The 24,885-nt window shown below is 41.6% G+C and overlaps 1 protein-coding gene across 1 annotated transcript in view; it reads right to left on the reverse strand.

The window, feature by feature from the left end:
- Nucleotides 1–24,885, reverse strand: part of MYRFL (myelin regulatory factor like) — a 1,005,707-nt gene that overhangs the window by 592,117 nt on the left and 388,705 nt on the right. The window contains exon 5 of the mRNA XM_086921958.1: nucleotides 19,289–19,377. Within this exon, the coding sequence (XP_086778084.1) occupies nucleotides 19,289–19,377 (89 nt within the window). The remainder of the gene's footprint in view (nucleotides 1–19,288; nucleotides 19,378–24,885) is intronic.

Raw genomic sequence — 24,885 nt, forward strand, 5'->3', positions numbered from 1 at the left:
GCTTCCGTAGCTGCAATCACTCATTCGAAAACAAAAAAAGACAGCGAAATAATGCAGGCTGTCGCCGCTTCCAACAAAGACAGCGGTAAACCGTTACCAAAAGGCTTTCCCCTCAAGTACTCATATATAACTGATGCAAATAATGTTCCTTTTGCTCAAATCCCTGGAGTGGGGTATAGAGTAATTCCAAACATGGAACACAGATTAGGACTAATTTTAGCAGCACATGAAGGGCTTTCCTCTGCACACGCAGGTGTTTCCGCCACAGTGTCATTATTAAAACAAAGATACTGGTGGCCGCGCATGAGGAAACAGACCAGAAACTATGTTTTGGAATGTGAAATCTGCCAGAAAATGAAGGTTTCAACAGTGAAACGCCCAGCGCAGACCCCGCTGTTAATTTCAGATAAACCATTGGCATGTGTTTACCTGGACCACTGTGGTCTCTTACAGAGGGATGGTAACTATAAATATATCATGGTCGCAGTGGATTCATGCTCAAGATTCATTTGGATGTGGCCTCAGCGCTCGGCTGACGCCCGAACTGTTATAAAAGCTTTGTGAGTCTTTATCGGCACATACGCAGTCAGCACCCTACATTCTGACCAGGGTCCTGTGTAAGCTTACAAAGAGGCCATGGCCAATCTGGGCGTTGCATTGCGGTATTCGAGTCCATTCCATCCTGAGGGAAATTCTGTAGTGGAAAGAAAAAACCAGGACATAAAGCAATCTATAACCGCTAGGGTATTAGGCTCAGGTGACGGGTGGGTCAAACATCTAATAAGTGTCCAACGTAGTTTAAATAATCTACCAAGAAATTCTCTGGGTGGAATCACTCCATATGAAATCCTCTTTGGTACTAGAATGCTTGTCCAGGACCTTGATCGTCACACTTCAGTCGTAGAACAAAAACCCTTTGATATCAAAGACCGTTTGGCTGTTTTGCAGGACTTAAACGAGAAAAGGAGAAGTCAAAGCAACACAATACAGAAGCCAATGACCACTGAAGGAGAACCACCTGTCCCAGCAAGGCCTGTCAGGATTCCAAAGATTGGGGATCTAGTCAGAGGAAAGATCGCGGATAAAAAGGAATTTGGGCCTTCTCACAGAAAACCAGTACCTGTGCTAGCAATCCACGGATCAAGAACAGTGTTACTGTCGCCCCTTGCTGGAAGAAAAGAGAACAGGTTTGAATCTATCGACCTGGTCAAACCACATCATGTGGCCGATAATAAGTAGTAGGCCCAGTGGACTCCAAAGATGTAGCAGATGACCAAATCTTGCTTCTATCCAAGAGGTTCAGACTGAGAGAATGATAACATTTGAAGACTCTGCAGCACAAAACAAAGGACTAAGCAATAAAGCTATGGAACTTGTGCCTCTTGAGACCCAAATAACAGTTAGTCTAGACACTCCTGTCTATAATGATGTAGCATCTGACTACACTAATATGACAAAGGATCCGGTAGCCCCAGTGATTTCAAAAAATCCTGATGCAATTCCAACAATTGACAGAACTGCCTCTGGCTATTTCATTAACTTTGATATGTTTTCTGAGGATCCCAGTGAGCCTGAAATGACGCCAGCAAATAAAACTTTTAAGGATCAACTAACAGAACTTTTTCAGCAACTTGAAAAAACGTAGCTAGTTTCACCATGGGTTGAATTCTGCATTGTGCTAGGCATACTTTTTCTCCTACTTTGGCTAATCCTGGTATTAACTTTGGGGATGCTGATAGATGGAAGATATAGCAAAATGGACACAGCAAGTAAGAACATCAACTTTCTCCTGAAGCCACACAAATCATCCCATCGTGAACAAAGAGACTTGACATCAGTGAACATCACAGCCATTCCTATACCTGGGGCTATAGCATGGGACAGAACTGATAATCACATCTTTGACACTGCAGAGCTGTTGAAGATTCCACATCAATTCAAGGTTTCCTTGAGTGACTTTGTTTCACCCAGCACATTTTCTGATGATTGGGACTTTGAGACTGTTAATAATATGATGTCAGACTTAGAGATGTCTACTAAATTTACAAAGCATGAATACTTCGAAGGTTCATCAGATTATGCACAAATGTATTGTTATAATCATTATGGCCATCATTACTTGCACAAATCTGCAAACTCTAGAAATATGTATACTTTCAATCAATGGGAACATTGCCCAACGTCACCAAAGGGTAGCTCAAAAACATTCTATAATAAATGTCAATACTTCTCAGGTTTTAATACCACAAATCCGGAAACGTTTTACTTTAAAAATGTTAACAAGACAGGAATGAAAAGTATGTTAACAAATACAAAGCAAATTTACTCAGCAGCCTTTCATGCCCATCTGTCCTCATTTGGTTTCGACTTTTGGAGTGACAACATAGAAACAAAAACTGTCTGGGGCTCAAAAAGTGCAGGGAATAGAAGCTTTATTTAGAGCCTGCATTATCCCTGAACAAATAATGTTTTTGAACGACACTGTGCAACACACATCCTGCCTTGGCCTGGCCAAGATAAAAGATTTGAACAAACTGTCCATACCTACACCAACACCTGATAGTAAAAACACTTCAGAGGGAGGGGTCGACGTAAAAACTATTTTACTTAAAAACAGAGCTGATCCTGATTGGAAAAAATGGTTAATCTGGCCCACAGACACGAATAACTGTCAAGATAGATTCCTGAACAAGACACAAGGGTTTACAATAACTAGGCAGAGCCAAGATATGTCCAGAAACAACATCCAGGGATAGTAACAACATACAGTGTAGGAATATTGTGCCTTGAGTAGCTACAAAAATCTACACTTACAGAGGTTAAACAACACTTATCTTTACTTAAATATGTCGTTGATTTAAGGGACTTCTTACAAGGTCCTGCGAAACGACGTCATAAACGTTTCATATACGCAGGTATATATGCCATTGTTATGAAGCTTGGAAAGTGACACAGGCAGAGACTGCAGAAAGAATACCAGAAAATGATTGTATTAATTTAGAGAAAGCACTCTCTGTAGTTGACAATGGGTTAACGATCCTGTCATCCAGAATTTATTCTTTGGACAGCATAGTATCCTCTACCATAGACATAATGGAACAAGACTTGCTAATGCTCCAGCTTGGACAGTCACAATTACGTTCTATAATGCTTTTAGGCTAGACGTTACACAAGTTCTGGATATGTGCCATGGCTTCTAATCAACACCACGTCATTGGTTTCTGTATTTAACCTTACAGATAAACAAATCACTTTGGCACAAAGAAAAGCAGACTATACGGTGCTAAGCATTGAAAAACTGGAAAGATTACCATTAACTGTTTCAGAAAAACCTGCAACAGAATGGCAAATACACGGGATAATCACTCTGCCTGTCACAATTTTCAATACTGTTTGAAACATATACCAGTTACCGTGTATGAAAGGTTGGGTAAGGAATACATAAAGTCAACCTGGGAATTACCATACACACACAGATGTTGGAGTGGGGGAAAAGAAGTGTTTCTTAGTGGTACACAATGTAAAAGCACACTAAGCGGTACACTTTTATGTCAGGGTATTAATTTACATGGAGCCTATGATGGTTCTTCGACCAACTTATCCTGCCACCTGCAAGGTTCTCCAGCAGCAGTGATAGATCCAATTTTTAGGCAGCTTTCTAACGGGAGCTATATAATGTTGAATTATCACAGCTGTTGTGGCATGTTGCCAGGAATAGCCTATCTCGTAACTGTATCAGCCAGGGTCACTTGTTGTATGCAAGTATTGTTTCCTAAAGCTAAGACAGATGGGGAGTCGCTGTTATGGCCTTCACTGAACATCTCTTCTATTCGAATTGATACTTTAAGCAGAATGAAAGCCATTCTTTTACAAAAAACTGTGCCACTGACCTCGTCCATAGAGACGTATGAACTACAAGTTGCAAGGTTCTCTGCAGAGATACATGCCCTTTTATCCACAAACTGCCCCGTACATTTCGTAGAAATGTTAGGTCGTATCTTAAACATGTCTGATACCAGCGGTATTGTACATGCATTTAAGACAGTTTTTTCGGGAATGTTAGCACCCTTTGAAGCAGTCCTCAGCATTTTTCCAAACTTCGTGCACTCTGTGTCCGGCGACCTGCCTCTCATTTTGGGACTCGTAGCAGGATTACTATTCTTGTTCCTTTCGCTCCAATGTGGCACGTCCGGTCAGCAGTGACACCCAGATTACCATAGAGAACAATCTTCTGGCAATAAAGTGTTGTGAGCGCATGATACAGATTCTGGGCCTGGCTCGTTTAAGAGATCTGAATACCATGTGGTTCCTATCATTCCGACCAATCTGGCAAGATTGCATCTTACCTGTCCTACGGATGCCTTCTATGTGGAGAAGAATGCGTGTTGGACATCTGTCTAACACTTCCATCAGCCCTGCCAACGTATGTTGATACCTTGCTTGGTTCAGTTACGGCCCATGCATCGTGTTGCCCCCAGCGGCTACCAATCCTGATGACGGCATTCATTGAAATCTCACAGAGGCAATCTGCTGATGGTGAGGTACGTGGATAGGCAGGCACACAGGTACCATCTCCATCTCTGACAAACATTGCTAATGCGGCTAACGCTGGTGGCGATGCTTGACATTTTTGTGCTATCGGTTTACTTAATGAAGTGGCCCAACTTTCACCTACTGTGGTAGACGATTTCTTTGCCAGCTTAGAAGATTTGATGTTTTCTCCTAACAACGAGAATTACTTTTGAAGTTATCACACAGCGTTCTATGGGACTCTGTATTCGACCTTCACTTTTCAAAACAAAACTTCCAACTTTAAGAACTCTATTTTTCTGCAATTTGACTTTTTCCAAAATTGATTTTTTTTTTACACAAAGTAATCTGCTTAAAGTAGAACTATTCTTAGAGAAAAAGAATTCTTTGAAACACTTCCAAATGACAATATTTGACCTTGTCCACAACCTAAACAGTTTATATATTCTGTCATGGAATGGTCTCGACCTTTCTTCTGTATTTAAGAGCCATTTCATAAATGTTATTTCATGACTCAGTCTGATAAGCATTTTTCCTATTTCACACTACATGCTTCGAATGAAAATATTTATTTTTAAATGCGTACAGCACAAAGGCTCATCTTTCATGTACAACCATTTCGAATGCATTCTATGTATTTTGGGACAGATTTTTTCACATCATGCTTTAGATATGTTTAAAAAATGCTTAGAATTTAGTAATATCGAACATAATAAAGTGGAGTGGGTGTTGTGTAGCGTAATTTACTGATTCATGCCCATATATAGGTATAATTCACATTGCTCTTATAAAGGCATAGAAATCATACCCATATTTAGACATAACCCATCCAGTCCAAATACAGGCATGGCTACTTCCACTTGTCCCAAAAAGCCACAACGATTTCTTGGAAAACTCTGCTTCTGTAGTCAGGGACATCCCCTTGTTTGAACATTGATTTGTCCTAGAAATCATGGAGTTGTCAAAGAACTACCATTCCCTTAGGGTTCTTTGATGAGGGTATTATGTCCGACTTTACGTCAAACTAGGCACCTTCAAGTTACAAATAACTGCTCTAGCAAACACACGGTGGTTCGGAGCAGCTCGAATATCTACTAGCCAGATACAGCTCGCTACAGCAAGTGCCGAAGGAAGCCAACCCTCCAGCTGACGCACTGATCGAGAAGCTGTCCTTTCTCTCGATGAAAATCCAGCTCCAGTGTTTCCAAGCTCCCCTCGCGGGGTGTTGGGAAATCGAGTCCCGAGAGAGAGATACCAGACCTCCTTCATTCTAAAACTAAGGTACGGAGCTGATTAGACCCTAAGAGAAATCTTGGTTAGATTCTCGGCAAAGAAAACTAAACATATGCTACACCTCACTTACTTCTTTCCTCGTACTAGACTTAGGTTAGGTACATTGGGGTATATGTATTTTAGTAGCACCAGTTGAGTACTTTTAGCTTTGTTATTTATGTATGTATTTATCTATGGTATAGAAACCATACAATGCTTTTACAGTATTTTTTTATAATACTCTTCTTACTGTACCCATTATACTTTACAACCAGTATTACGATTGTGGCAGTTCACTTTACTTGCTTGAGAAAGAAGACTGTTCAATAAAACCCTTTTATTGAAAACACCCGTCTCTCTATTTCTCTGCACCTCTGATGAAACGAAGCATGCACGATTGACTGGGGTAAAATATCTATCTATTATTTCCACGACTCTGAAGATCAGTTTTTATTCTTGGGGAAACAAAGTTGTCATGTTTATGCAGTTGTCAGAAACGAATCCCTTCTTGTGTATTCGAGAAAGTTTCTAGTGACCTCTGAGCTAGCTGGCACTCACAATTAAGTCTAATATATTCGATAGAGACCCAGTCTACCTAAGTCCTACGTCAATTCTATAGGATATATTATTCCAAAGAGCAGAGCCTATTGGGAATATAGGAACTACACTACAGTGGTCCCGGGTTCAATAAATGCAGGTCCAGTCCTTCTCACCCAGGCAAAAAGGCAGGTGGCAGTAGGGCAGCAGTCCTCCAGAACAGTAGTCCAGTAGTTTGACAGTCCTTTCACCAGCATATCACTTCTTTCTGGCTTAGTATCCACAGGCCCATAAGTGTACTGAAGCATTGATGTCTGAGGTCCAGTATTTATACCCAGTTGTGCCTTTGAGATGGAGGGGAGAAGCTACCAGCAGTTCCCCTTTGAAGTCATCCTGCCTTCCCAGCCCTGGCTCCAGACTAACACCAGGGGGTAAACCGCCCTTTCAGTTGTGGCAAGATACAGTCTATTCAAGTGTAGGTAGCGTTGTGCTCAGCTCCACCTCCACCCTCACATCCTGCCAGTGGTGGCCCATCCAAGCACATCTAAGTTCTCTATTGTGTGTGGCTGTGTAGGAAGAAAACACAAAGCCCACTGCCAGCTACACCCAGTCGTGTGACCTAGAGACATGCTACAGACATTAAATGGCTAAGGCAGGAAAATGCCACCTTGCTAAAAGTGGCATTTTCAAAATTGTCATTCTCAAATCTGACTACACCATAAATTAGGATTTATCATTAAAATTCCAAAGACACCAAACATGAACTGGATACATACTCCCATTTGGAAATTGCAGCTTATTAAATGCAATACAGTAAGTCAAATGTTATCCTATAGGTCAGGTAGCCATTGCAGTAGTAAAACATGAATTTAGGAGTTTTTAACTACCAGGACATATAAAAACCTAAAAGTATATATCCTGCAATTCAAATACACTGCATCCTTTACAGTATTGAATGCTTGGCTGTCCAGGGCATACCCTAGGGGTGACTTATACATACTAAAAATGAATGTGTAGGGCCTGTCAAAATGTTTATCTAGCACTGGATAGTAGGGGTAAAGTGTGCAGAGTCCCGATGCCAGCAAAAATGGACGAGGAAGGCAAACATTTTAGGGGAATCTCACTCTACGGCTGATGGGTGTAACAAATCATATTGGAAGAATGAAAACACAGCCTTCCCAAATCCATGTTTTACATAACATAGCTCAATTAGGTATACATTTATTTTGCTTTTAGATTTTGAAGTGAAACATTTCGTCCAAACTAAAGAAATGGATAAGAAAAAATACTGAATTTCAGAAAATCAGTCTCTCTTTCGAAAAACTGGAGAATGTGACCTAATGCCCAGTTCTGCCGTCATTGGAACTGAAGAACCAGGTTTGAGTGTGGGCATTGGCTCAACATTCTGTCATTCTGGGTAAATCACTTAACCTCCCCATGCGTAAAAAATAAATCAATAATGAATGTGTCCTTGTGTAATGCAACTGGTGCTGATATAAAGCACTCCAATAACTTTGGCTCGAGTTCCAGTTATATAAAACTGTAACAACAAAAATTAAGCTGAAAATATTATTGATAGTATTTGAACGCTGGCTATTTTAATACGATAGGCAATGTTGAACTTATCTGTAAGTCTTCTCTGTTGCTTTTTATATCGAAGCACAGCATTTATCAAGTTGATTGTATTCGACAATTGTTGTGGAATGGAATGCAGAAATGAGTAGAGATCACTGTTCTCACCTATGAACCTGAATTCGGAAACCTGGGCCAAGTAAGGTTGAAAAACAAGGGTGCGTTCTAACTTCAATTTCCGTCAACCCTTAAATATCACATCTGCAACAAGAGCATAACAGGTCCCATTTCTATCTCTTAAAAGTAGGCTTGTTGTCCATCAGTGTCCAGCACTATGCAGCCAACATCTTTTCACTTTTTAGAAATCCTATCTAATGACAGTGTCTGATGAATACAATGAAAAATTATATTAAGTGATTAGTCTTAAATTAAATACATGTGAAACTAATGTGGTGGTTACTAAAAAAAGAAGTACCGTTATACTATATTTTTTAGTTTGTTCAAAACTTTGTAAAGCACTGGCTGCACCTGTAACATGTGGATCAGGGATATTTGACTAGGTTAAGTTGTGGAGCTCAGTACTTATGGTCTTGAAAGTGTATAAACCTACAGTTATGATTTTATATGGCACTCCATCCCAGGACATTACACTTAGCAGAAAGTTATATGTCATTGGTAAAGGCTTTACTTAGGGCAGGAAGGCCTCCTCATTCTGGGTTATTACAGGCACTGTCTCCCGTCCTGACCTTATCACCTACAAATAATTGATTTCGAGCATGTTAGTCTAATTAGTTCAATGGAAGCAAAACAAGACTACAACACCCAGAATGCATTACAGTATCACACAAAAATGTGGGGCTAGAAGCAGTGTCAGTAATGACATGGAGGAAGTTGATCCCTCTATTCATGGCCTTTCACGTTTATGAAATTCCACTGCACAGTCGCATGTGACACTGGAAGCTGAGAAGATAAGAGAAAGCATACTGGCTGATTAATCATTTGGAATTATGCAAAAAGCCTGGAAACCAAAACTACATTCACACCCAGAGGTACACTTAATTATTTATTCTTTGTCGATGTCAAGTGCAAGATGTAGAGGAGTCGTGGTCTGAAGTACTGAGGTTACCAAAACAGTAGTCATGGTGGGAGGAGAAACAGAAACCAAATAGCAATCTGCCTTTTTTCTGATGAAAAATCTGAAATTTGGGAAATAAAAACTATGGAGAGGGACCAATGTTTAAAAAAAGGGATGGTAAACTGAAGAGAAGAAATCAGGATGGTTGGATGCGCTGAATCACCAAATCAGAGGCATCCAGCCTGGGCAATGAAATGAAGCACTTATTGCCAATATTAAACTACTTCAATATTCCTGAGAATGGTTACCTAAAACTAATGATGATGCCAAAACAAGAAATAATTCTCTGCCATCTTGTTGAGGTTACATCTTTAGATGAGAATTGGAAGAGGAAAACTCATTCGAAAGTTATTCGTGGAACTGGGCTCCTAGCGGGCTCAATGCTTTATCAGACAAAACCTCATCACCAACTGAAGAAGAGTTCCAATTCCCCATCCAACCATCATTCCTCCATGCCCTGAGACAGCCACACATATGATACCAGCATTCTCCCTGTGTTCATCTGAAGAAACCATGCAATTTCTGGCTTCAGCATCTCTCATGCTTATAGAACTGCAGAGATTCCACCGCACTGCTAAAGACGGATTTGATCTTGTTTTTTCTAAGAAGAGTATCAACAAGTGATAACCTAATTGCTAAACACAATGAAGGGGTGATTTAGGAAATAAAAATATATTTAATGTAAGCTTTAATACTAGGCATATTGACATTGTAAGTGCTTATTGCACAATGCACAACTAAATTTATGTTAATTGATTTTGTATAAGGAATATTTACAAAACAACAGGACTAGCAGATAATACCCTCAGAGCAGGGGGGGTTCAAAGAAGGCCACTCAACGATTGACCATTGTTTTGCTCTGTGGTCCATCGCACGGAAGTCAATTGATCAGAGGGGTAATTTATTCTGCTGTTTCGTTGACTTTCATGCAGCCTTTGATCTTGTGGACAGGGAACAGCTGTGGTCAACACTAGTAGGGTATGAACTACAGGATGACCTGCTGGTCCTTATCCAAGCATTACATACAGAAAATTGGGCACAGATAATATTGGACACGGATGGAGGACTGACCGGGAGAATTCCTATTGGGAACGGCTTAAGGCAGGGGTGCGTCCTAGCCCCCCTGCTGTTCGCCCTGTTTTTAGCTGACCTACCCCAAGTATTAAGAGATGTCAGAGGGGCGAACCCGAAATTGGGAGGAAAGCACATATCGTGCCTCCTTTATGCTGATGACCTAGTAATTATGGATCAAACGGAGATAGGCCTCCAGAGAAAACTAAATAGGTTTAAAGAATATTGTACGATTAAAAAATTAGTGGTAAATATGGATAAGACTAAAATTGTATGTTTTGGGAGAAGGAAAGTGAAGTTCTTGTGGTATCTTGGCACAATTTTGCTTGAGAGGGTGACCAACTACAGATATTTGGGAATGTGGTTCTCAGGTAACTTGAAATGGCACACACACCGGCAAGCATTAAAAATAAGGGCATTGGCGTCGGTCAAAGGCCTAAAAAGATTTAATAATACCTATGGTGAAAGGTCAGATAGGCCGGTCTTAAAAGCCTATCAAGCAATGGTCCCCCCACAATTTTTGTATGGAGCCGAGGGTATTTATCTCAGTGGCAAGTCCACCTGGGATAGAGAGGAGGGAAATATATTAAAAAGCTTATTCGCTCTGCCAAAATCCTCTATGGTGCAGGCAGCACGACTGGAGCTGGGAATAACCTCCTGGGCTATAACAGCTTGTATGAGCCTTGTACGCTTCTGGCAGCGGTTGGGAGTAGGGGAAATCGCTAAAATCTCCCAATGGGCTAAGGAGGAAATTACCATTAGTCAGCTTCCCTGGGCAAAAGAGGTGTGAGCCTCAATAAGCAAGGCTTATGGGGTGTTAGATTTGAAGGTATGCTTGCCGCAAGACCCCATATTATTTGGGAAAAAAGAATTAAAGATTCCAGGGGTCAATATGTCCCGTAGTTATGATCGGGACTACCTTGCTCAAAAGACCTCAGCAGCACACATGAAAGTGGCTTGGGAGAGCAGCCAACACTTCCCCTACGTGGATCGGCTACCCAGCCATAGTCTGAGGCGAGAAGTCTTGAAAATGCGAATTGGCATAAACCCAAGTTATGCGAATAACGGGGTTCGAAACCTAATGATAGGATGTAAAGGGAAATGCACTTGCACTTTAGGAACCACCTGCGATATTTTACATATTTTATTAGATTGTACGAGATCTAAGGAGTTTTTATGTCCGATTTAAAAAAAATATAAGATTACGCACAGAATGCAAGCTGCTACTCTTTTGGTGGAAATGGAGAATTTAGACATAGTCTGTGCGTTGGGGAAATATATGAATAAAGTTAAATTGTTCCTCAAATGCGCAGAAGAACATGTATAGTGCAGCCCTTACCCTTGAATAAAGGTAGAAATACCAAGGAATAACAGTAGTAAAAACTGCATTCTAAAGAAGTTATGTATAGGCAAAATTTAGCGATTTTAACAAATAAATGTTATAATACTCCGTTTTAAAAGGAACAAGAGAAGTTAAACTACATGTATCTTGAGGTGTAATTGTGGTTTTAATAGTATCATGTTATGCTGCTGTTCTTTCTCTTTGTTGAATATTCTCATGCTTTGCTGCTGTCCTTTCTCTTATCACGGAATGTGGAAAATGTACTTTTAAGGTTTTAACAAATCAAATAAAGTTTTGTTTGACTGACAAAACAGGACTAGCAACCCACAGAGCGACATCATATGTAACACAATATCAACTGTATTCACACTGTCTCCTAGAGAAGAGTCAGTATCACATGTTGAGCCTAAAGCGTGCTAGAAACCACTATACAGAGTGGGTGACCAGCTCTTCCACGGAAGCTCTGAGTTCCCGAGGACCATTCTTGGTTTCTCAGCCTCCACTGGAAATAATCAGCAGTGTTGAAAGCCTTGTAGGTGGGGAGGGTAGGATTGTCTCCTGAAGCTCTGCTGGGCCATTGCCTTACTCCCACTAATACATCCACCATGTCAGGAAAAGTAGGGATGGGCTCACAGCCCCACACCCTCTCCACTCCTCCTCTCACACGGTAATAATATTTCCAGGGTTGAAATATTTGTGTCTTTTATATGACATTGTTTGCCAAGATTGGCGCTGGGAAGAGCTTGGGCACTCATGTACAAAGCAATGTTATTTAGGTTCACAAAGGCCTCAAATCAGAAAATCCGAGTCTTTGTGACCGCAAAATGAATTGTTTTGATTCACAAAACCCAAATTGAGAGTTGGTAACACTTTACTAAGCCACAATTTGCGCTTGCGAATACATACCGAATCAGTATTTGAAAGGGGCATATTTATGGCGTCTCTAATACTAGACCTAAAAAGATATGCTGGAGTAAGAGAGCCAGACCGTAAGCTGCTCATTTCAGTGTGGTAAACACTACTGAGCATGGCGTGCATCAACACCTTTCATCCAGTGAGACAGGCCGAGAACATTACAGAACCAAAACCATAAAGGATGCGTTTCTGCTTTGTCTACATGCTAATTTTATAAAAGCATGTGGTTGCATAGCACTGGTTTTCAATTATGAATGTCCTGTTATTAATAACATACAAATTATTGAAATGTCTCTAGTTTTTTATGTTTAAATAATGAATGTGAATAATAATGATAAACAGCCCTTTTGATTTTACTAAAATTATATGTATAGTACACCTACTTATTTGCAGGCCCACAGTAATTATGAAATTCTGCAGCTGCAGTGTTTTTCACATAATTATGGGGTTGCCACATTACCACAAATGTGATCATCTAATGCACAATTTTCATTTTGCTTCTAGCTCCAACAGATCAAACGTTACTAAAAATGCAGCGACTTGTGTTGCTGTGCAGTGGAAGGCCCTTCCAGAAGGTTGCCTGGGCATCATTCACTAGCTGTATTTGAGTGTTAAAATTGCACTTAAGAGGTGAATCATTTTCTTAGGCATCATAGACATGGGTGGAAATGGCAACAAATTAATCAGTTACTTATTGTAATCATCATTACTCAGAGTCATAGTCTTCCTCGCCATAGTCCTGTAATGATGAGCTTACTTTAGCTCATATTCACCCATATACATAAAATAAATTTTAAGCCTCCGCTTCCAAGTGCACCGGAAGAGCACTATCATCTAACTATAAGGGTGGAGCTTACCCATAAGAGTACCTGTAAATGACAAGTCAGATCAAAAGAAAAAGAAAGCAAAAAATAAAAAAAGGCATCAATTTTCACTCAACAGCGAGGGCAGGCAGGGAAGGCAGGACTGTGACTCGGAGTAATGAAGATTATCGGTTAGTAATCAGGTCATTACCTTCCTCGTCTGCCTCCTTCGCCACAGTCCTAACACGATGAGCCTATACCAAAGCTTATATAAAGAGAAGGAAAGTGATGGCAGTACCCAGGAAATACTGCAAGTGGTTTATTGAGAATATACAAAGTGAATACTTGTTAACTAACTGCTGAAAGGACCACAGAATATAGGCTGTTGAAAATATCTTGTAAAGCCACCTTGAAAAAAATCCCATGAGGAGGAAATCACGTTAGTGGTGCGCTATTGGATCACTAAATGTAGGAGAACACCTGCATTCTGAAAGGGCAAAATAATAACTGTCTTCACCCATCTACTCGAGGTGGGCACTGTAGGAGATGGACCTCCATTGCCCAACCCAAAAGAAATGAAGAGAAAGTCCACTTTACGAAGAGAAAATGTTCTATCCAAATAAATAGTCAAGGTTCTGACCAGATCCAGGGTATGCTACAGAACTCATGTTCTGAGGAAGGAGAGGGAAAATGAAGGTAACACAGTGTCTTGAGAAAGATGGAAAGAAGAAAGAAATATTTGAAAGAGAAAAAGGATCTAGGCATAGAACAACAAAAATATTCAGAATTGGTTTGTGATACAGAAGAGCCTCTATTTTCTTCAGTCTATGACTTGAGGAAATAGCCATGAGGAAACATTCTCCAACATTAGAAATTGTAGAGGTACCGTAGGAAGGGACTCAAGGGGAGGACCCTGAAGTAAGGAAAGAAACAAGGGAAGATCCCAAGGAGGAATAGGCATGTGAACCACTGCTCTCCACAAATTACAACTCTGTAGAAGTCTAGAGGTTCACACTGAGAAACAGAAGACCCTCTAATAGCCTAGAATCCCATTGGCTTGACATGGATAATCCTAGGAGAAATCAATCTCTGAGAAATTCCAAAATGCTATGGAGGAACATTACTTATAGAAATTACCCCAAAGAAGTTCATAGACTTTCAGAGTACTGGTTTTCAGTGAATTCTGTATAGAAAGAGCAATCTCAGGAGAACTTCCTAACAATTCCAATCTCCTTCTTTCAATCTCCCAAACCCCGGAGGCAGACGACAAAGAGATCCCGCTGAGAGGGTTGGGAAATGTAGAGGAGACAGATACAGAGGAAAGAACCTGGGAGGGTGAATGAACAGTTGAAGAAGTGGAAATCAACGCCGCCTTTTCCAACTTGGCACCATCAGCAACACTTCAACCCTCTCCTTCTAAATTTTGGCAAGAAACCTGCTGATCAAGGACAATGGGGGGAAAGGCAAAGAGAAGACCCTGAGACTAAAGAAAGTTCATTTCATCCACATTCCAGGCAATGAGAGCAAACATTCGGGAGAAGTGCATTCTTGTGAAATATGAACAGGTCCTGCCATGGAGTTCTGAATTAATCCATTGTCTCCCGGAATATCTGATGAGAGAGATACAGGAAAATCGAGGAGGGAAATATCTGACTGAAACACTTGGTAAGTCCATTCACCCTACCCGGAAGATAGATCACCTTCAAAGACATCAGACTCACCTCTGCCCATGACCCAATCTCCTCTGCCAGAGAGGCCAACTGACTCAACCTCGAGCACCCCAGCTCTAAAGATTGCTGTCAGATCACTCCCAATCGGACGATTGACCGGCCTCTATCATGGGCCACAGAGCCTAAGCACAAGATCATCCTAGGGTTGCTCCCCAACTGCAGCTGCTGGCATCTGTCACAATCAGCTGAGCAATTGGGGGAGAGAGGAGAGCCCCCTTGCTCAAGTTCTGAACCTCCAAACACCACTACAGTTTGTGAGAAACAGCTGGAGTCACTGGACCCATTGCATCATAATCCTACAAATTTGGATCCCACAAAGAGAAGAGATGAGACACAAGGAGGTACAGCTGAAGGTGAGCCCATGGTACTAACAACAGGGATGCTGCCATGTATCCTTTAACACAAAGTTACTCCCTCACTGTGGCCTGGCGGTCGGCCAGGAGAAGAGAGAGGTGAGTAATTAGCCCTTGTTGTCGAGCTTCCAGGAGAAAAACCTTGCCCTGTAGAGTATTGACTGAGCTCCTATGAAATGCAGCTGTTGAGCAGGAACCAGTCAGACCTTCTCTGGAGTCAGGAGGAAAACCATGACTATTGGGGCAATTGCATACTCGCTGGACTGCTTGATTGTCCTAAGAAAAAAGAAGCCAATCATCCAATCCAGCTGATTCCAGCTCTGGCCTTATACATGAAACACAAAGCTTTATATTGTATATGCTTTTCAACAGAGAGCCAATGACGCTCGCGAAGGAGGTGCGCAGCGGAAGCCTTTTGTCAGGATCCGGTACAAGAGTCTAGCAGCAGCATTCTGCACTACCTGTAAACAACGATGGAGGCCTTGTCATTTCCTAAATACAGAATATTGCCATCTTCTACTCGTAAGAGTATTAGAGCTTGAATCACTGCTCTTTCTGCCAAGTGGGGATTCACCCAAATAATCTTTCTCGCCCACTTCAGCACAGCAAAGCAAGTTGAGTGCACCTTGACCACCTGAGGTTTAATGGAAAGGTTTTCAACCAACCAAAAGCCCATGTCTTTTACTTACGGGGACAGTTCTGGAAGGGGCCACAGGGACTTCGGCCAAAGTTGTGGACCCCAAAGCTGTGGGTTCTTGCAAAACACCATAACCTCGGTCTTATCATCAATAACTTTGAGCGAGCTGTTATTCATCCAAGTGGATGTAGATCAGTTTTTGCATTGGGATGGATCCACCATCTCCATTTGCAGCACAAGCATTGCTCAAATCCCTCATAACACAAAAGTCCTTTCTGCAAAGAGTCATAACACACTCCAGCTCATAAAAATAAAATGAATAATGGGATGCATGAGACAGCAGGCCTCATCCTAGCATATGACTTTAGAATGAATGTGCCTGCATTTCAAATCATGGGACTTAAAGTATTGGGAACCACAATGGCACGTTATGAATGTGACATCAGGGAGCACCTGCAGTGCCCCTGGGACCACTGTCTGAAACTCTTGATGTTTGCACTCTGCACGAGCAGAGTACAAGCAGACAAATGTTGGCAGTTTTAATTTTGTGACTAGTCACTACCTGCTCTCAGCAGGCACAAACTATTCCGTGGCAGGAGAATACAAAAACGGTCATGAAGTATTGAATTTGTAAATCGAATACCTTTGAAATACTGTGAAATTTGACATGGGAAAATATGTGTTCATTTAAATTATTTAACATTCGATTTAACATTCGATAAATGTTCTTTTAGTGTGTCTGTTTAAACGAGATAGTCATATGAATAGAGGAAAACTGCAGCAGCGGCTGCCTCAGAGTGGGTGTGGTGGGCGGGGGGAGGAATGGATAAAAAAACAATTACATGAACTTACTTGCCCTTTGCCCGCAGCTGCCGGCGAACGCCTCTCCTATGTCTACTTCTCTGCTCTGGCAGCACCGGAAGCAGACTCTACCAGCTAATCACGACGCTGCGTGATTGGTCTGAGCAGCCTTTTTGGCTGCTCATGCAGTGCCCAGGCATGTTATTTATTTTATTTATTTATGCAATTTGTTGAGCGCACGATTACCCAAGGGTGTCTTGGTGCTTTGGTAGACAGAAATTAAAGGTTGGGCCCGGGAGTCAGGGGATTAATAGTTGAACAACCACGTCTTCAACTGCTTCCTGAAGGATAGTAATGTTGGAGCATTTTTTAGATGTTTTGGCATGGTGTTCCATAATTTAGCCGTAGCTACTGCAAAAGATCTATCTCCCCAGGTTGCTTTTTTAGTTTTAATTACTTCCAGGAGATTAGCATCAGCAGATCTAAGATTGCGTGAAGGTCGATAGGGATGGAGGGCATCTTTAAGAAAGGCTGGTGATTTTTCATGAATGCTCTTGAAGGCAATGCAGAGGGCCTTGAATTTAATGCGTTGTCTGATCAGCAACCAATGGAGATTACGGATGGTATTGGATATTGGCTTGAATTTTGGTATACCTGTGACGAGTCGTGCGGCCGCGTTTTGGACCAGCTGAAGTTTGTTGACTACTTGTTCTTGGGCGTTAAGCATGAGTGCATTGCAGTAGTCGAACCAGGACATTAGTAAGGTAGAAATCAGGGTTTTTATGGTATTTAGTGGGAGGTAGGGCTGGATTTTTTTGATCATTTTAAGTATGAATAAAGAGGCCGAAACTATAGAGTTGGCTTGTAAATTAAATGAGAGTTTGTTATCAAAGATAACACCAAGATTTCTGACCTTGGTGACAGGATTGGGTGGGGGGCCAAGATCTTGCGGCCACCATATAGAGGACCATGCAAGGGTAAGTTTCCCAAACACCATCACCTCGGTTTTATCCGAGTTGAGTTTCAGACAATTTGAGTGCATCCAACTACATATGGCAATCATTCCTTTTTGGAAGTTGTTGGCAACCTCCATTCCATTGTTGTTGATAGCCAGGACAAGCTGTGTATCGTCTGCGTACGAAGTAACTGCTAGATGATGGGCTTTAATGATCCTCGCTAGGTCCGTCACATAAATGTTAAAAAGTGTTAGGCTTAGCGAGGATCCCTGGGGGACTCCACAAGGTAGTGTAAAGGAGTCAGAAGAGAATGTGCCCATGGAGACTGATTGCTCTCGGTCTGTCAGGAAGGACGCCAGGAGTGAGAGAGCATCAGATGATATTCCAGCTTTTCCGACACGGTCGATCAGAATGGAATGATCGACCGTATCGAAAGCCGCGGACAGGTCGAGTAGTATGAGCACCGCGGCGCCGCCTTTGTCAAGGATCATTCGTATCTCGTCTGAGGCTTTTATTAATGCTGTTTCCGTCCCGTGTCCCTTCCTGAAGCCAAATTGGGAGGCATCTAGATAGTTGTTAGAGTCTATATATTCGTATAGTTGAATGTTCATGATTTTCTCAATGATCTTAGATGGATAGGGAATGCATGCTATTGGTCTGTAACTGGTTACTTTGGAAGGGACCAAAGGGGTTTTCTTGAGTAGAGGCTTACTAACTGTTTTTTTCGATATGGTAGGATAAATGCAGGATGAAATGTTCTCCATTGGGCTGTGCAACATAGCCAGATGGAGAACATGCTAAGTGCGCGTGAATGTTTGGCAGGCCCTGGAGGGCGGCCACACATTCATGCGCACTAAGGGAGTGAGAACTACTGCTCCCTTTTTTCAGCCCCACCCGCCCTGACCCGGGATTTAAACCCCCTCGGGCTCTGAGAAGTCTTTGTTTTATTTGTTAGAACATTCTGCCTTCTAGTGGTAAAATGTTCTAATAGCCTTATAGCCCTTCGTAGCTGGGCTATACCGGATATTAAAGTCCCACTCCCTTGTAACAGTGGAGCAGGCCTTTAATAGCCGGTATAGCCCGCTATGGCGGGTTATAAGGCTATAATAATGTCTTGTTATTATAATTTCTTTTTCTTTTTACACTGCTCAAAACTGTCCCAGACAACTTCAGTTAGGAAAGATAAAGGAAGAGGATGAAGTAGGAAAGGTGACACAATAAACATAATAACCGAGAGGCCTGAAAGGGAAAGTGATCAGTGAATTTGTGAGAGCAGAGAAGAAGAAAGTAACTTTAACTCTACCAGTTAAGTCTGAGCCGAGAGGCAGTTAGGAAAAGAAGATGATTTAGGAGGGATAAATACGTCTCATGGGGAAATTATCAAACATAAAGAGAGAAAAGATTGACGTTTACTACAACTGAGTGGTCTGCTCATGGCTGATTAAGGATTGAACAATCAGATCAAATACAAACAGACTTAAAACAGGTATGACCCAGCCATTTCAGAGCACTGACTAAACTAGCGCACACGAGAGAAAGAGATTGCAGAAAAGTGTACGTTTACCATTTGAGATAATCATTTTTTTTTAATGTGCATAATAACAATTGGAAATGTTCCATCTCAGCTTCCTTACCTCCTCTGGAGCTGTTGGCCCATAGTTGCCAATCCGGTGTGTCTTCCAAGTCAGAACGCTTCCTCTTTTTTGTTGGTGTTGACAGAGGGCTACAAAAAGCAAACGTGAATATGTAACTCCCAAATATGCACAAAACCTGCTCTTACATCAGGTTGGACTATATACATGGCTCAGAGAAGCACTCATTGTGGCCCTTGCTTATGTTTTGTGATGCAAGTCAAATTATTTGTGTTGCTGATAACACTGCAGGGGCAATGTAATGCAGAAGGGCCTGTTTTTAACATAGTTATGGGTCTTGATATTTCACTAAAACAGTCGTAATTCGGCATACAATTCTAAATGTGCATGACAATAGTTGACCAGACTGCCCGCAACATTTTGTACAGTAAAAGAATTTCTGTAACACCCAGTGAATGCTCCCTATGGTTTCAAACTTGACCAAACACTACCAGTCATGCAATTTCTTTCAGTCCCATTTCATATTTTCAACTAAACCCCACTTACAATTATAGTGCCACAGAACAAGCAAATACTTAATATCAAAATATTCTGTATTTATTAAAACTGATGTGGCCCACACTGTTACTTCGCAATGCTAAAAATCATCATAAAATTACAACAAAATCCTATAACATGATCAACGGCATTCCCATTGTAATATACGGAAAACAAATCATCAGATAATTATTTTCAACATTTATACTATATTCACAATATGAGAACACTATGAATTCATTCATTTTGAAAAGGAAAATAGAGGCGAGAAATAGAGATAATGCACATACGACAATACAGAATCTCGCTAGAAGGCCGAAACCCCTGGAGAAGCAGGTTAGCGCTGGGATGCTCTCTGAGTTACTACGCGCTTTATAAAACCATTAAATAAATAAAAATAAATAAATACACTTATTTTTTGTTATTTAGCTAATCGGTATGAATAATCATAACAGGCATCTGATTAATGTGAAATTTCCATAAAGCATGCCAGCACGACCATCAGATTTAGTTTATTGGATGCGTTGATGCGTTTTGGTGGTACTAACCAGATATAGACCTCCTTTATCAAGACCCGACTTGTTTCTCTCTTTTAAAAATCGTTGTCATTGATACCATTTGGATTCATAAATTAGTCTCAACGTTCTATCAAAGATATGCACACTAAAATGCCCGCATGATGAGAGTTTACTTGTTCATCCACACTCACGAAGAATATACTGTTGTTAAATCTTTTTGTTTAAATGCAGTTCCTACTTCATAATTATGTAGGGATTCCTTCTTAAAAGGTGGATAAATCCTCGTCCTTTATTCACTTGTAAAAGGAAACTGGCATCCACTCCGCCTCTGGGTCCGTTTTCTAATCTCTCAATTTGCATACAGCGTCCGTGTGAATTGCTTTTTCCATTTATGTAATAGAATTTCCGCCACTCAAAGGTAATAAGGCCCTGAGTTAATGACACATACAAGCCCTACACATTTTATAACCACTTGAATGGGTTAAAACGCGTATTTTGAATAACCTTGGGGCATATTACCTACGAGTAGGGATATTTATCTCTAACTCGGCTTTGCAATGATTTTTTTATCGCTAAGCATCGCCGGAAATTTTCGCTAAGATAACTTGCGCAACGTTTATCTCAGAAGTGATAAATATCCTCACGCTAACTGCCAAATGAGAGATTATCACTGGAAAACCAACGATAATCTTTCGAAGTTTGGTGTTAGCTTGATGATAGGGGCTCACAAACTTAGCCATGATATCCACCTTCCATAGGATATCATGGCTAAGTCCGGAAAATACCAGGTGTAAATAAAGCAGCGCTAACCGTGGTCTCTAACAGGGGGAAGCGTAGTGAAAAAGGGTACTAACATGCAAATTTGCGTGTTAGCACCCTGTTGCTTATAGGGAGATAATTTTATCTCCGCTTTCTTGGCTTTTAAAGCCAAAAAAGCAGAGATAAATCCCTTGATAATATGCCCCGTAATTTCTTGTGTTTTTTTTTTACTCATATCTTTTATCACGTTGTTAGAAACCAACAAAACCACCTAACATTTCTAAGGAGAAGGAAAGAGAAGAAAACACGCTTAACCATACCAGTGACAGTCAATGGGAACAACCAGCAGCCTAAACACCAATGGAACGCAATCATGTCAAGGAGAACAAGCATTTGCAATGCAATAGATCTCGCATTTACGCGAATTTGAGCTATTGACATTGCAAATAACAATGCCTATTTTTGTTTTCGTTTTTAAAACAGAAATAAAAGGCATTGTCATTTACAATTCTAATAGCTTAAACTCGAGTAAATGTGAGACATATTATATTGCAGATGCTTGTTATTCAACGCCACTCTGCATCATGGTATTTGAAGTTTCATTTTAGTCATATGTATGTGCCCCTAACTCCGGGGGTGCAAGTCCAGTCGGCTAAAGAGCCGCTTGGCGTTTTTACTCAGACTGAACGGTTCCTCTGCTATGTTGAGAAGCCTGAAAACATTTATAATGTTGTCTCAGCAAATATAATTTCAAGGGGAAAATACAACTATTCAAAACATGTTTTGACCCTTGTAAAGGTCAGCTTTTAAATCCCTTATAGTGTCAGCAGACTACACTCTTATTTTACTGTTCGGGGCAGATTTACAATAAGTGGCGCATGGCTGCTTATCAGCAGGGGTGCGCTACTTATTGTGCGCCATGCCTCCGCCACCATTGATGTGCCGCATTTACAATGCAGCGCACCAATGGGCAAAAATGGCACTGATGCGTGACGCATCTGTGCCGTAAAATAGGTGCATTGCTGGAGTTGCGTCGCAAGCGCGACGCAGCTCCAGCAAGGTTCTGGGGGGCCCTATCTTGTTAATTCTGCATCAATCCTTACGCCAGCTTCAAGCAGGCGCAGGGTTTTGACGCAGCATGGGCCCTAAAGTGACTGAGTGAAATCTTGTAGATTTCACTCAGACACTTTTAGGAGGCGTTCCAGTGCCTAAACACCCCCCCTCTGCACAGGAACGCCTCCTTCTGAGGCAGGGCTTTACAACGTGACACATCTCCCAGATGCTTCACGTTGTAAGTACCGCGCACTATTGCGCTTCTTTTGCGATGCCGCTGCGACACAAAAGTGACACAACGGCGGCAAAAGGGGCGCAAGGGGCTTGTAAATCTTCATTTTTTATTACCTTTATGGCACCGTTTTCTGGATTAGGCCTTATACGAGTACTGTGCAGTTTAGTGGCAAGTTTGACCAGTACAATGTTGGCGGATTGAAAAGGTTAGTTTGGGGAGCTAGAAAAAGGGGAGTGTCACAGGGGCACCGAAGCCACGCGACCCTTGTAAAGCGAGACATTCAGCCAGCCCTGGCTTTTATCCCAACAACATTTCGCAATATTCTGCTTGCAATTTCGGATTTCTCGTCGTATGTATGTATACACACACAGGTATTTAATTACAGTTGGCTAACCGGGTTAGAAAAACGCCAGTTCTGGCTGAACCTTTCATGTTTGGCCCGGGGTCAATTAATTGACCCCGGAACTGCAATGTTTTGTACAGCCTGTTTGATATTTCTTTTTTCAGAAACAAACTTTCACATTGTTTGTGCAGAAGAAAAACTAAATGTTCCTTACGCTCATGGATGCACTGTGCATATGGGCCTCGGTGAGATCCTAGCCTGATCTGCCATACTTTATTTAAAGTTGGGGAGTCTCTCCATTTGTCTCCCCATCCTACAGTCTAAAGAGGATAGCTTCTCTTGGGCCCCCTCTGCACAGAACATGAATGATTGTAAAGTGCTATAGTTTTTAAAGTGCAGTGACTGCACCCAAAGAGATGCATGCTGACCTCGATGTAGACGTTAAGTTCAGTAATTTCTGTAATATTGATTACATCTATTGAAACATATGTGGATGGCAAATGCTTCCTATTAACCAGCAGTGTGCCTGTTGATATCTTTAGCTGGTCATAAAAGCATTATTTGTCAGCATGGCAGTTCCAAGATGAAGAATGGATGCTACCCACAGAAGAGGGTCTTATCGCCAATGTATTTGTTATTAACAGCTCTTTATGTTCCATAGCCATCTGGAGGGCATACACATGGTTTCCTGCCACAACATGCACCTGCAAGTTATACCTGGCTTTCGCTTCTATGGATCCATGTATGCATGTAAGTAGTATAGAAATGATACCTTCCATCACCATTCATTTTTTGACAGGTGGGAACGCCCCCCGGAAGTGACGTAAGAGCCGGAAGTCCCGCCCGGGAAGTCTCGCCCCCGGACGTCCGGGTCCGGAAGTCCCTCCCCGGAAGTGTGGGTCGGAAGTCCAGAGCCAGAAGTCCGGGGCCGGAAGTCTGGGGCCGGAAGCCAGCCGCTGAGAATTGCCCCTGAAGGGCAGCCCAGGAAGTGGGGCAGGTGTAGTGTGTGAGTACCCTGAACACAGGAATTAATGGATGAGTAGGGGAGTCGGAGTGCAGAGTGGAGGTGTGGGTTGCCTAGGGCTAGCTGGAAAGTAGCCAGTGGGGCCTACTAGGGGTGTTTAGGGTTATGGGATGGAGGAGCAGAGACTTACCTGTGTGCGCCATGTTTGTTGGGCAAGCCGGCACATGTCCGGGCATGCCTAGACATGTCTGGGCATGTTCAGCGGGTAGTTGAGACTGCAGGCTGGTGTTGCTTGAGCCGCTGCGAGGTCCATCTGTGGAATCGGAACCCTATAGTGTTGCTTGGTTTTTATGGAGGTAGGCCAGCCCCTAGGAGGCGTGGCTGATGCCTAGGGAGTTCCTGAATGGTGGCCTGGGGTGTAAGGGCGCAGCCATAGCCATCCAAGGGCTGGAAATCCATTGGCTGCAGAAGAGGCGGGAAGTTAGACCTTTGGTTTGCTGGGCCAGTAATTTTGTCGCCTAATTTTAAAAAGTCTCTAATGGAAAATGACAGCAGTTATGAAAATAAAATAAAACATAAAATAAAGACATGTGTTGGGCAATTGTGGTTTCTTTCTAAGTGGGAGTAATGTGTGGGGGCTGATGAACATTTGAAAGTGTGTAAATCAGCCAGGGCAAGGCTTTGTAACATGGTGGAGGGTGCTGCAGTAAGCCTAGACTGATAGTGTACCATTGCAATATTTTGAGCAGCCTAACTTTAAAGTCTCTGGTGTAAAATGACGCCATTTATGAAATGGAAAAATAAATAAATATTTTAAGGTCTCTGATGTAAAATGATATCAGTCATGAAAAGGAAAATAAATGAAATAAAAAATAAATAAAGACAAGTGTTGTGCAATTGTCATTTCTTTCTATGAGGGAGTAATGTGTTAGGGCTAATAAACAGGGGGGCAGTATGTAATGCAGCTGTGGGGAATGTGTAACAGCCCCTTGCAGGGTTCTTTAACAGGGTAATGTATTGCCACAAACCTAGACTGTAAAATTGCTGGTGCAACATCATGCACAGCCAAAGTTGAAAGTCTCTGATGTACATGACACTAATTATGAAAAGAAAAATAAATAAAGTCCTGTGTTATGCAACTGAGGTTTAAAATCTCTGATGTAAAGTGATGCCAGTTATGAACAGGAAAAAAAATAAAATAAAAAATAAATGAAGACAAGTGTTGTTCAA

Source organism: Lissotriton vulgaris, chromosome 1_1, assembly GCF_964263255.1.
Source record: "Lissotriton vulgaris chromosome 1_1, aLisVul1.2, whole genome shotgun sequence".
Lineage (NCBI taxonomy): Eukaryota > Metazoa > Chordata > Amphibia > Caudata > Salamandridae > Lissotriton > Lissotriton vulgaris.